Raw genomic sequence first — 11,021 nt, forward strand, 5'->3', positions numbered from 1 at the left:
TTCTGTGTGCTTAGATGGGAGTATATGGTGAGTGTGTATATGTGGGTGTGTTAGATGTGTGTGTATAGAGGTGTGTGTGTGTGTGTGTGTGTATAGATGTGTTCTGTGCGTGTGCATAGATGTGTGTTTGTGTATGGTGTGTGTGTGTAGAGATGTGTGTGTAGTTAGAGATGTGTTCTGTGCGGGTAGAGATGTGTTCTGTGTGTATAGATGTGTGTGTGAGCACAGATGTGCTCTGTGTGCTTAGATGTGAGTGTATGGTGCGTGTGTACATGTGGGAGTGTTAGATGTGTGTGTATAGAGATGTGTTATGTGGCTGTGTGGTGTGTGTGTGTATACATGTGCTATGTGTGCGTGTGTATGGTGTGTGCGAGTAGAGATGTGTTCTGTGTGTGTGTAGAGATATAGATGTGTTAGATGTGTGTGTGTATGGATGTGTTATATATGGGGATGTGTGTACAGACGTGTTCTAGCTGTGTGCACAGATGTGTGTGTATGGTGTGTGTGCATAGATGTGTTATGTGTGTGCACATAGGTGGGCGTGGATGTGTTATATGTGTGTGAATGAGTGTGTGGTGTGTGTATAGGGGTGTGTGTGTATGGGTGTGTTAGATGTGCGTGTATAGAGGTGTGTTATGTGGCTGTGTGTGTGCATATATGTGCTCTGTGTGCATAGATGTGTGTGTATAGAAGTGTGTGCGTACAGATGTATGGGGTATGTGTGCTTATAGGGGTGTGTGGATAGATGCGTTCTATCTGTGTGCATAGATGTGCTATGTGTGTATATATAGGTGTGTATGTATGTGTGTATAGATGTGTGTTTGTGTATAGGTGTGTTGTGTGTGTGTATAGAGATATGATGTGTGTACAGCTGTGTTATGTGGGTGTGTGGGTAGAGATGTGCTCTGTGTTATACATGTGTATGTAGAGATGCGTGTGTATGGATGCATTGCATGGGTGCGTGTATACATGTGTTCTCCCTGTCCATGTGTAGGGATGTGTTAAATACGTACGTTCAAATGTGTTGCATACACATGTGTGTGCATATCTGTGTGTACATGTGTGTAGAAGTGCTACATGTGTGTAGAAGTGCTACATGTGTGTAGAAGTGCTACATGTGTGTACTTGTTACATACATTTGTATATAGTGCATACGTATAGATGTGTATGTGTTTCATATATATTATATCTACATGTATGTTATATACATGCACAAATGTATTACGTGTTCTGCATGTGCACTTTGTGTATAAACAGGTCGTAAGCATGCACATGTGCTATATGTGTGTACAAACGTGCACGTTATGTGTGTGTAAATATAATTGCATATATGTGATGCGTGTCTGTTACATCTTTTTGTATCCGTGCGTGCACAGATGTGCTAGCTGCACGTTACGCATGACACGTTAGATCTGCGTTGTGTGTTACACGCGTGTGCGCAAACGTGCTGCATGCCACACGTATGTTGATGCGTGTGACACACACGGAGCTGATCCCCTGCACCCCACACAGGGCTGGCTGGGAGCGCTGGCGCTGCTGAGCGCCGTGGTGCTGTGCTGCTGCCTGCGCCGTCCTGCCGTCCCCACGCACCACCATCCCCACGTGCGCTGCTACGGCGCGGCAGAGCTGCGGGATGGAGAGGCTCCTGCACATCTCCTGGGCCGCAGCCTGCGCTGGGAGCAGCACGTGCCCGTGCAGTTGGTGCCCCAGATCGAGGCTGCCCAACGGCGACGGAGACGCAGAGAGCATTCCTGCCCCGCGTTGCAGCTCCGGGCAGGGCTGCACAGTGAGCCCCATGAGAGATCCATCTCACCGTGGCGGTACCGGTGGGTATGAGGGATGGAGAGGGATGGAGAGGGATGGAGAGGGATGGAGAGGGATGGAGAGGGATGGAGAGGGATGGAGAGGGATGGAGAGGGATGGAGAGGGATGGAGAGGGATGGAGAGGGATGGGCACAGCAGGATGGATGCAGTGGGATGGGCACAGCAGGATGGATGCAGTGGGATGGGCACAGCAGGATGGATGCAGTGGGATGGGCACTGTGGAATGAACATATTGGGATGGATGCAATGGGATTGTGAGGGATGGGCGTAGTGGGATGGAGAGGGATGGACTGGGATACAGCAGAATGGATAGGGATGGGCATAGTGGGATGGAGAGGGATGGGCACAGCGGGATGGACGGAGTGGAATGGAGCAGGATGGACACAGCAGGATGAACACAGAGATGGAGAGGGATGAATAGGGATAAACACAGTAGGATGCAGCAGGATGGACAGGAACAAGCACTGGGATAGAGTGGGATGGAAATAGCGGGCTGGATAGCAACGGGCACAGTGGTATGGAGTGGGATGGATGCAGTGGGATTGAGAGGGACGGATGCAGAGGGACAGAGTGGGACGGATAGGGATGGAGAGAATTAGACATAGTGGGATGGATACAGTGGGATGGAGAAGGACTGAGAGGGATGGACACAGAGGGCTTCAGACAAATGGACACAGCAGGATGGACGCACAGGGGCAGATGCTCACCACGTCAACCCTTTACACCTTGTCCTTCTTGCAGCATCGATGAGGACGAGGACCGCTACCCACGCAAGCTGGCCTTCGCCGAGTGCCTGTGCACCGGCTGCGTGGATGTGAAGACAGGGAGGGAGACCACGGCGCTCAACTCGGTGCTCATCCACCAGACCATGATGGTGCTGCGCCGCAAGCCCTGCCCGCGCCCCTCCAGCCCCGGCCTCATCACCTTCGAGGTGGACTACATCCGTGTGCCCGTGGGCTGCACCTGCGTCCTGCCCCGCACCGGGCGCTGACCCCGCTCCCTTGGAGCACCCCCGACCCCGTGACCGTGTCACCCTCCTCGTGCTTGTTTTAGAGCACTTGTTCCACCCACCCCGCCCTCCTCCTCGACCCCATCACCGTTTATTTATGAGTTATTTATGATGCCCGCTGGGGGATTTATTTTTGTAACCCCGTATTTATTGCTGACCCTCCCTAGCCCCCCATAAGGCAGCAGCCCTGGGCTCAGCCTCAGCCCACACCTGCAGCCCTCCCCGGGTGCTTCCCAGTTATTTATTCCCCCCCAGTGCTATTTATTGAGACCTCCGTGTGCTATTTAACGCCGGCAGTGTGCAGCCTGAAAATAAAAGCCTGACTCCCAATGTGCCACACTGGGATAACTGGGAGGGGAAGGGGCAGAGGTGCACGGGTCCCCCAGGTGTGCCCTGTGGATGCTGGAGGGGAGTTACCAAGGATGGAGGGATAAAGGTGCATCTGATACCGATCCCAGCTGCCCCTGGATGCTGGGGGGCATCTGCCATCCCCAAAGGACACCCAGGGGAAGGGGGAGGCAATGGGGAGAGCAGGAGAAGGACAACCCCACACCAGCACCCCATCACCACCCACTCCTTTCCCACTGCTCTGCCCTGGGCACTCACATCCCATGGGCTCAGCGCCACCTACCGGGGTTGTCCCACATACCTTCAGAGCACCCATGGGTGCTGGGGGGGTGGGAGGGGGTAAGGGGCTGGGTGTCACCTCTGGGGACCACGTGTCCTCAAGTCTGTCCCTACTTAGTGTCCATCACTGGGATCACTAAAGATTTGGGCATCGAACTCCAACCTTGCACCCAGGGCACACGGGGGCAATGAATGGGGTGGGGTCAGGAAGGATCTGGGGCCTTTTGGTCCTTTTATTGCAAAAAGCAACCAGAGAAAAAAAGAAGAAAAAAAAAAAAAAAGGAAAAAAAAAAAAAAAAAAAAAAAAAAAAAAAGGGAAAAAAAAACCCGTAAAAAACCAAAGTTAAAACCCGGTAAAAAAAAGGTTAACGGGTTAGGGAAAAACGGGGGTAAGGGGGGTTTACGGGGGTTTCGGGGACCCGAAACGGGACCGGAAGGACGACGGACGCGTACGGACGTACGTAACGTACCGACGACGACGGACGACGGTACGGGTGGGGTCGGTGGGTGGTCGGGTCGGGTACGGGGGTACCGGTCCCGGTAGGGTAGGTACGGGTCGGGGACGACTACTACCGAACCGACCGACCCGAGGTACTACGTAGAACACCGACCGAGGAGGCGGAGGGAGGAGGGACGTACGGACGACCGAGCACCCCCAGGGGTTTGGGGACCAGTCGGGGGGGTGAGGGATGCAGCTGGGAAGTGAGTGCAGCAGCAGGACCCCCAACTCCGTGTTACTCAACCTCTACAGGGATGGGGTTCACTTGCCCCCCAACTTCGACCACCTGCTTCCTGCGTGCATCAGCAGGGGGTCGAGGTGGGGGGTTGCTGGGGGGCTGCTTGATGGTGTCTCCCATATGTGGCCGCTCCCGGGGCTTCTGCTCAATGGGTCGCCACTCCTCCCCACGCACAGCTGCCTGCAGGGTCAGAGGGGAAGGGGGCAGTCAGTGGGGAAGCCTTCTCCTTCAACCCCATAACCACCCCCTGCCCCCCCAGAGCAGCTCACCAGCAGGTAGATGCCGCTGGCAATGCCCAGACAGACAGTGCCCAGGATGGTGGAAAGCAGGAAGCCAGCAGGGACGGCCAGTCTGAGGGTATAAAGGAGGGTGAAGGGGGTGATTCAGGGTGTGCCCCCAACCCCACACCCCACTCACGCTGCATGCAGGATGGCACGGATGTAGTAATTCCGGGTGAGCGGTCCAAACACCTTCAGCACTGCCGTCATGTACCTCTGGCCACTGTGGGGTAATATGCAGAGTCAGGGGGGCACCCAACCCTAAAGGACCCCCCCTCCAACACGTAGCAACCCCAATACCACCAATACCACCCTATCACTCACCAGCGCTCCATTGTGGAACCCTTCTGCCTCTTGCTGCGTGGGTACTCCAGAAGGCAGACGAAGGCACCTGCAGCACTGAGTCGGGGGGGTCAAGGAAAAGGAGTGTCCAGAGCCAAGGGTAGGGGGTGAAATCCATAGGGAATGGGGCAGAAATGGGGTCAAGGGTGGGGGTGAATTCTGTAGGGAAAGGGGCAGGAATGAAGCGATGTGGGGCCAAACAGCAGGAAGATGATGTGGGACACCCCCCTCCCTACCTGCACAGGGTCAGGTGCCCCCTCCCACCCCGAGTCCCATAAGGATACATGGCGTACGCGGCGAAGTACCAGCCCTTGAACTGCCCAGCCACCGCCACGACCCCTCCGGTCAGCATGACTGCGGGACAGCGGGGACATTGCTGCCATCCCTGGCACCTCCAACGAGTGGGGACATCGGGGGATGCTCCGCGTGGGACCCTCAGGAGCCCGAGCAGGGAACGGCGGGGGAGGGGGGAAGGTTAACTCCCGGTAGTGGCGTGGCTGGGGGACAGCGTGGGAGACCCACGGTGACACACGATGGGGACGATAGGCTCGCCAGCTCTTCCGCGTCCTCATTGCCTCTCACTTCCTCCATCCCCCGGGGGGGGGTTGGGCCAAAACGGGCTGGGAGGGGGAACGGCTCGGGGGGCGACGACACAGCTAGGGGTCGCTGCGTGGGGCGGGGGCTCGGACTCCTCTCCATATCCCACCTCCATAGCCCTGCATCCTCAACACTGCCTCTTCACCCCTAAAGCCCCCTCCCCGTATCCCTCACCCCCATCCCTGCATCCCCTCCCATATTCAGCCCTTCGAACCCCTCCCCCTCATCACCCAGCCCCTTAACCCTGCACCCCCATCCCGCACTCACTCAGCCCGGCCGCCAACGCCTGTTCGTTGGCCCACATGGCCCACTCGATCTGCCCCATGGCCCGGCTCGACTTGACTCGGCTCAGCCCGACCCGGAAGGCAGCGGTGCAGCCGCGCAGCCGAACCCCTTCCCCTCCTTTGGCCACGCCCCCTTCTTGTAACCCACGCCCGTAAATACGCTTAGGCCACGCCCACTAATCACAAACCACGCCCACTTTCGCTGACAGCGTTTGTCGCAGACCACGCCCCTTTCGCGCAGGCCACGCCCCCAAGCGTCGCCCCCCAGCGCAGCGCCGGGCCATAGGGGGACACGGGAACATAGGGTGACATGGGACAGGAGCAGCCCTGATGGGGATCACGGAGTGACTGGGGACAGGGTGGACCCCCGGTGGGACACAGGGCATGCTGAGCTCCGGCAAGAGGCTGGCTGCAGGGGACAGCAGCACAGTGGACAGCAGGGGGAGGCAGGACAGCACCCCATCACCCCACGGCACACAGAACCAACAAACCCCAGAGCAGAGCTGCGGCTGGAAAACCTCTATTATTTGGTTACAAAAGAGTAAAAACCAGGCAATGGGAGGGGACACATCTGGGCCAGGATGGGGACAGCTGAGGACAGCACCTCACAGCCCCAAAGTAGGCACTGGGATGGTGGGTCCCTGCCTGTGTGCCTCCCAGGGCGAGCCCCTGCTGGGCATCCCTGCTGTCCCCGGTGGTGTCCCCCATCATAGTGTCCCCATCACAGAGTCCCCCATTCTCAGGCAGAGCGGCACGGCAGCCCATCAGGGCCCAGCAGGTGCTGGCTGGGGTCATCCAGGAGCTGTGGGCCAGGGCCAGGCTGTGGGGACAGGAGCTGTGTTAGGGGACAGCAGGCAGCAGTAGGGTCGGGGCCCTGTCCCCCCCCATACCTTTGTGTGTAGGATGTAGCGAATGGCCCCTGGCACTGGATCCACCACCACGGCTGACACCAGCTCCTCTGGCAGCACCGCCGTGCCAACGGGTCGGCCTCGAAGGAACCTGCAGCAGGGATGGCACTCAGCTGTCCCCAACCCCATCCCACGTCCCCGTCCCATGGTTCCATTCCCATTGCTATCCCACCAGTCCCTATCCACAACTCCATCTCCATCCCTCCAGTCCCCATCTCCATCCCTATCACCATCCCACCAGTGCCTACACCCATCTCCATACCCATTCCTACCCCACCTTTTCCCAACCCCAACCCCATTCCCATCCCACCAGTCCCAAATGACAACACCCTTACTGGTCCCCATTGGAGTTGGGTGGGAAGCTGCGCCTCACCACCTCCACGAACTCATCCACCGTGTCCTCCAGCATGAAGATGACCGCGTTGGGGCCGGCATCAAAGGTGTAAGCCACCTGGGGACGGGGACACAGTGAGAGGTGCACAGTGCCAGCGGGACGGGGCCGTGGGGGGGCTGCCCTACCTTGGTGCGCCCGTGGTGGGCGTTGAAGCGGTGTGCCAGGGCGATGATGCGCTGCGAGATGTCGTTGAGGTAGAAGATGGGAGGGAAGGTGTCAAGGCAGGTGGCGTGGAACTGATTGCTGTCCTGCATGGTCAGCTGGCCAAAGGCCTCAAAGTCCCGATCCTGGATGCAGCGCGCCATGCGGGTCATGCGCTCCGGCACCACCATCTCAGCACGGTACTATAGGGAGAGCACCAAGGGGGAACATCTCACAAATCCCATGGGATTTGCCTCCCCACAGCCCCCCCCCCTCAGAGTCCCACAGCCCCACTGCAGAAAACCATTGAAGGAGACTTCTAAGATCTGTGCTCACTGACCATGCCCCCACGTGTCACAGCTCTGCAGTTCTGGGACACCCCCAGGGATGGGACTGCCCCACCTCCCCAGGCAGCCTGCGCTGCTCATCACCAAACATCCAACCCACCTTCAGCAGGGGGCTGGTGTCCACGCTGGTCTGCATCCCCGCCGTGCTGCCCACCGCCTTCTTCTCCCCGCTGACCTACAGGAGACCACAGGACGTGGGCACCTTACAAGGGCCAGCTCCCAGCCCCAACGGCAATCCCGTCCCTCACCACCAGCACGAGGACACTCAGCTCCGGCCAGTGTGTCTCAGGTGCCAGCTGCTGTGCCACGCTGTCCTTGCCGTCCGGCCGCTCCCCGCGGTGCCACTGCACGAAGCCCCCCAGCATACTGCGGCACGCACTGCCCGACCCACGCCGTGCCACCTCTGACAGCTCTCCCTCCACACCATACAGCCGTGCCAGTGCTGACACTGCAGGGATAACACTGCTGTGCTCACGCTGTCCCCATCACCCTGCCCTCCACCCCCCGCTGTCCCCCATACCCACCCAGGCAGGCATAACCAGCAGCTGAGGATGCCAACCCAGCAGCAGTGGGGAAGTTGTTCTCGGAGGCGACGTGCACTTTGTAGGAGAGGCTGAGTGGGGCTGCAGCATCGTCACCGCGTCTCTTGCGGGCCAAGCGCCGCACTGTGCGGGGATGGGGTTATAGGGAAGCACAGGACATGTGGCTCTGTGCCCCCACCCACCCCGGCACAGCTCACCTTCCCGCAGGCAGGCCTGCAGCCGGGGCTGCCCTGCATCCACCTCCTCCCCATTCAGCCACAGGCGGTCCTCGGTGAAGTCACGGCATGCGGCGGCTGTGGTGGTGGTCCTCAGCTGTATGGGATGGTGCTGAGCTCGGGGGCATGCAGCCCTGGGGATGGAGGGGGTGGGGGGATATCGGATCCCCAGGGCTGGGGGTGGGCACGCAGCCCTGCACCAACCTGGTCCTGGTGCAGCGTCACGCTGAGTGAGGAGTTGATGGGCAGGATGAGGTCGGTGTCACGCTTACCCCCTGCGAGAGATGTGGAGAGGTACAGCAATGCTTGGCATGGCACAGTGCCTCCGTGCATAGCACGGCACTGCCTGGCATGGCATGGCACCGCTTGGCGTGGCATGGCATGGCACTGCTTGCTGCCCATCAGCACTGCATGGCACAGCATTCCATGCTGCTTGGAACGGCACAACACAGCACAGCACTGCACGGCACGGTTTGGCACTGCACGGCACTGCTCGGGATAGGCATGGCACAGCGTGGCACAGCGTGGCACAGCGTGGCACAGCGTGGCACAGCGTGGCACAGCTCAGCACAGCACGGCACTGCCTGGCACGGCACGGCACGACATGGCACATCACGTAGCACAGCAAAACCCGGCACGGCACGACCCCGCGTCCCCCGCCCGCACTCACAGTATTTGATGACGGCGATGTTGACGGGCGCTGTGCAGGTGACCCGCGCCGTGCCCCGTTCCGCCGCCATGCTTCCGCACACCGCCGCCGCCACGCCCCGCCCACCCGCTCGCGCGTGTGAGTCCCGCCACGCTATTGGCTAGCGGCACAGCGGCCGGGGCCGGACGACCAATAGCAGACATCGGACCACGGGGCGGCCCCGCCCCATCCCGCCCATTGATGGAGCAGAGCGAGGGCGTGAAGGGGGCGGGGCGAACGTGGCGCCGTGTGAGCAGCGCGCATGCGCGGAGATGAGCTGTGCTGAGGGTCTGTGCTCCCAGTACCCCTATTCCGGGGCTCCCAGTGCCACCAGCACCCCCAGTACCCCCACTACCCACCCAGTGCCCGCAATAACCCCACTATACATCCCCAGTGCCAGAGCTCCCAGTAACCCCAGTGCTCCCAGCACACACTCCCCAGCCTGACAAGCAGCGGGAGCCCCTATTCCCCCTTTGGCAGCCGAGATCCACCCCCCCCCAGTGTCCCCTCACTCCCATGGGGTATTTTTGTCCCTCATCCCTGTGCCTGGAGGTGGGCGCACGCCTGGTATGTGGCTGACACTGCTGGGGGTGGGCCCAAAAGCCCCCACCCGAGGCCGAGGGAGCAGCCCATAGGGTGTATTTCGGGTGACCACCCCCAGTGGGTGCTGGCAGGTGCAGTGGGGGCCACCCCAGGCTCTGAGTGCACCCCCCAGAGCTTTATAAGCATTTTCCATGGGCGAGAGGAAGGCACACGGCTATTTTGGGGTGTGGGATTCTTTCCCTGTCACAGGGACAGGTGGGGACCCGATTTAGCCCAGTGGGGCTGCAAACAGCACACGGGGAGGGGCATGGCACCCCTCTGCTGACATCCCCCATATGCCCCCAGGGCTCTCCAGCCACCAGGGTGACACCGTGGGGCACCATCACCATGCTGAGGATGCTCAGTTATTTGTGGGATCCCTAGGGTACAAATCCTATAGGAGCACCCAGGCCAGAAGTCTCCTCAGCACAGCAGTGCTAAGACCCAAGGGACAGCCAGCTCCAGCCCCAGGGATCCTATGGCCAGCAGGGCACAGCCAGGGGAGCCATGGCACTGTGCTTGGGTTATAGCTGAGCTCAGTAAAACCCTGCTCTTCTTTAGAGGGTTTCCCACCCAAAAGCAGCCAGGAGTAGCACAGACCCCCTCAGCCCAAAAAGCCTGGCTTGGGGGCATGGGGGCAGCTTGGCTCCATCCATGGGGACACAGTGGTGAGCAGGGCAGGGGATGTGGGATGGGGAAGAGGATGCACTGCATCAATAAAGGACATCTCTCTGTTCACAGCCGTGGGGTTCAGCTCCACTTTTAATGATTGCAGAGCCCAAAGCCCCAAAACCCTCTATGGTGCAGAAATTGAGGCAGGGCACACTCAGCCTCAGAGCGCCTGAACTGGAGAAAGATGCTGAGCAGAGCCAGCACTGCATCCTCAGGGAATCCCATAGGGGCACAGAGCCAGGACACCCGGAGCAGGAACACCCATCACACTGCCCTGGCTCACACCCAGCAGTGCTTTTGGGACAGCACGTGCCAGGACACGCTGCCAGTACTGGGCACAGGTGGCCACGGGGCTCCCATGGGGTCTGGTGATGTCGTAGCATTGCCAAATCCCTCCATTAATGGCAGGAGTTAATGACTCAGGGCACAGGGCTGTAAGAATGAGCTCTTTGCACAGGGAAGGATTTTGGCCCCAGTGCCGTCCCATTCTGCTCCCCACCTGGACACCTTGGGGGGCACAGACTGCAGTCCGAGGCCACCCATGGATGAAACTGCCTTTATTGAGAAAAAATGGTTTGCTACAAATACGTCGTTGTATTTTTATAATTATTATTATTATTTTTCTTCTTCTTTTTCAAAAAACGGTATGTCTCGTTAAAAGTTCTAGTCATTATGCAAAAAGTCAGGGTAACATGGACGAGCACAGCTGGCAGCGCAGCAGGATTCCCAATCCCACACCAAGGGGTGCAAGAGGCAGGAGCTGCCCGTGCTGCCTTAAAGTGCTTTACAAAAGCAGCCACTGCTGCCCCTGCTCCAACACTGCCGGGGCAAAAG

At 59.1% G+C, this 11,021-nt stretch overlaps 3 protein-coding genes across 3 annotated transcripts; 1 reads left to right on the forward strand and 2 right to left on the reverse strand.

The window, feature by feature from the left end:
• Positions 1-706: 706 nt before the first annotated feature.
• On the forward strand, positions 707-3,520 carry IL17C (interleukin 17C). The gene is made up of 3 exons (XM_010718254.3): positions 707-715; positions 1,411-1,826; positions 2,566-3,520. Exons 1-3 carry the CDS (start codon positions 707-709, stop codon positions 2,813-2,815), a joined length of 675 nt encoding a protein of 224 aa, XP_010716556.1. The 3' UTR covers positions 2,816-3,520.
• Positions 3,521-4,112: 592 nt separating this feature from the next.
• Positions 4,113-5,838, reverse strand: LOC100544408 (cytochrome b-245 light chain). Its single transcript, XM_003209903.4, has 6 exons — positions 5,682-5,838; positions 5,102-5,171; positions 4,800-4,874; positions 4,615-4,698; positions 4,467-4,548; positions 4,113-4,377 (listed from the first exon to the last, which is right to left on the reverse strand). Exons 1-6 carry the CDS (start codon positions 5,737-5,739, stop codon positions 4,195-4,197), a joined length of 552 nt encoding a protein of 183 aa, XP_003209951.1. The 5' UTR covers positions 5,740-5,838; the 3' UTR covers positions 4,113-4,194.
• Positions 5,839-6,202: 364 nt separating this feature from the next.
• On the reverse strand, positions 6,203-9,031 carry MVD (mevalonate diphosphate decarboxylase). Its single transcript, XM_010718191.3, has 10 exons — positions 8,916-9,031; positions 8,450-8,520; positions 8,228-8,342; positions 8,013-8,153; positions 7,737-7,936; positions 7,589-7,663; positions 7,126-7,344; positions 6,942-7,057; positions 6,589-6,697; positions 6,203-6,518 (listed from the first exon to the last, which is right to left on the reverse strand). Exons 1-10 carry the CDS (start codon positions 8,983-8,985, stop codon positions 6,438-6,440), a joined length of 1,197 nt encoding a protein of 398 aa, XP_010716493.1. The 5' UTR covers positions 8,986-9,031; the 3' UTR covers positions 6,203-6,437.
• Between the last annotated feature and the right edge of the window lie 1,990 nt (positions 9,032-11,021).

This window comes from Meleagris gallopavo, chromosome 13, assembly GCF_000146605.3.
Source record: "Meleagris gallopavo isolate NT-WF06-2002-E0010 breed Aviagen turkey brand Nicholas breeding stock chromosome 13, Turkey_5.1, whole genome shotgun sequence".
Taxonomy (NCBI): domain Eukaryota; kingdom Metazoa; phylum Chordata; class Aves; order Galliformes; family Phasianidae; genus Meleagris; species Meleagris gallopavo.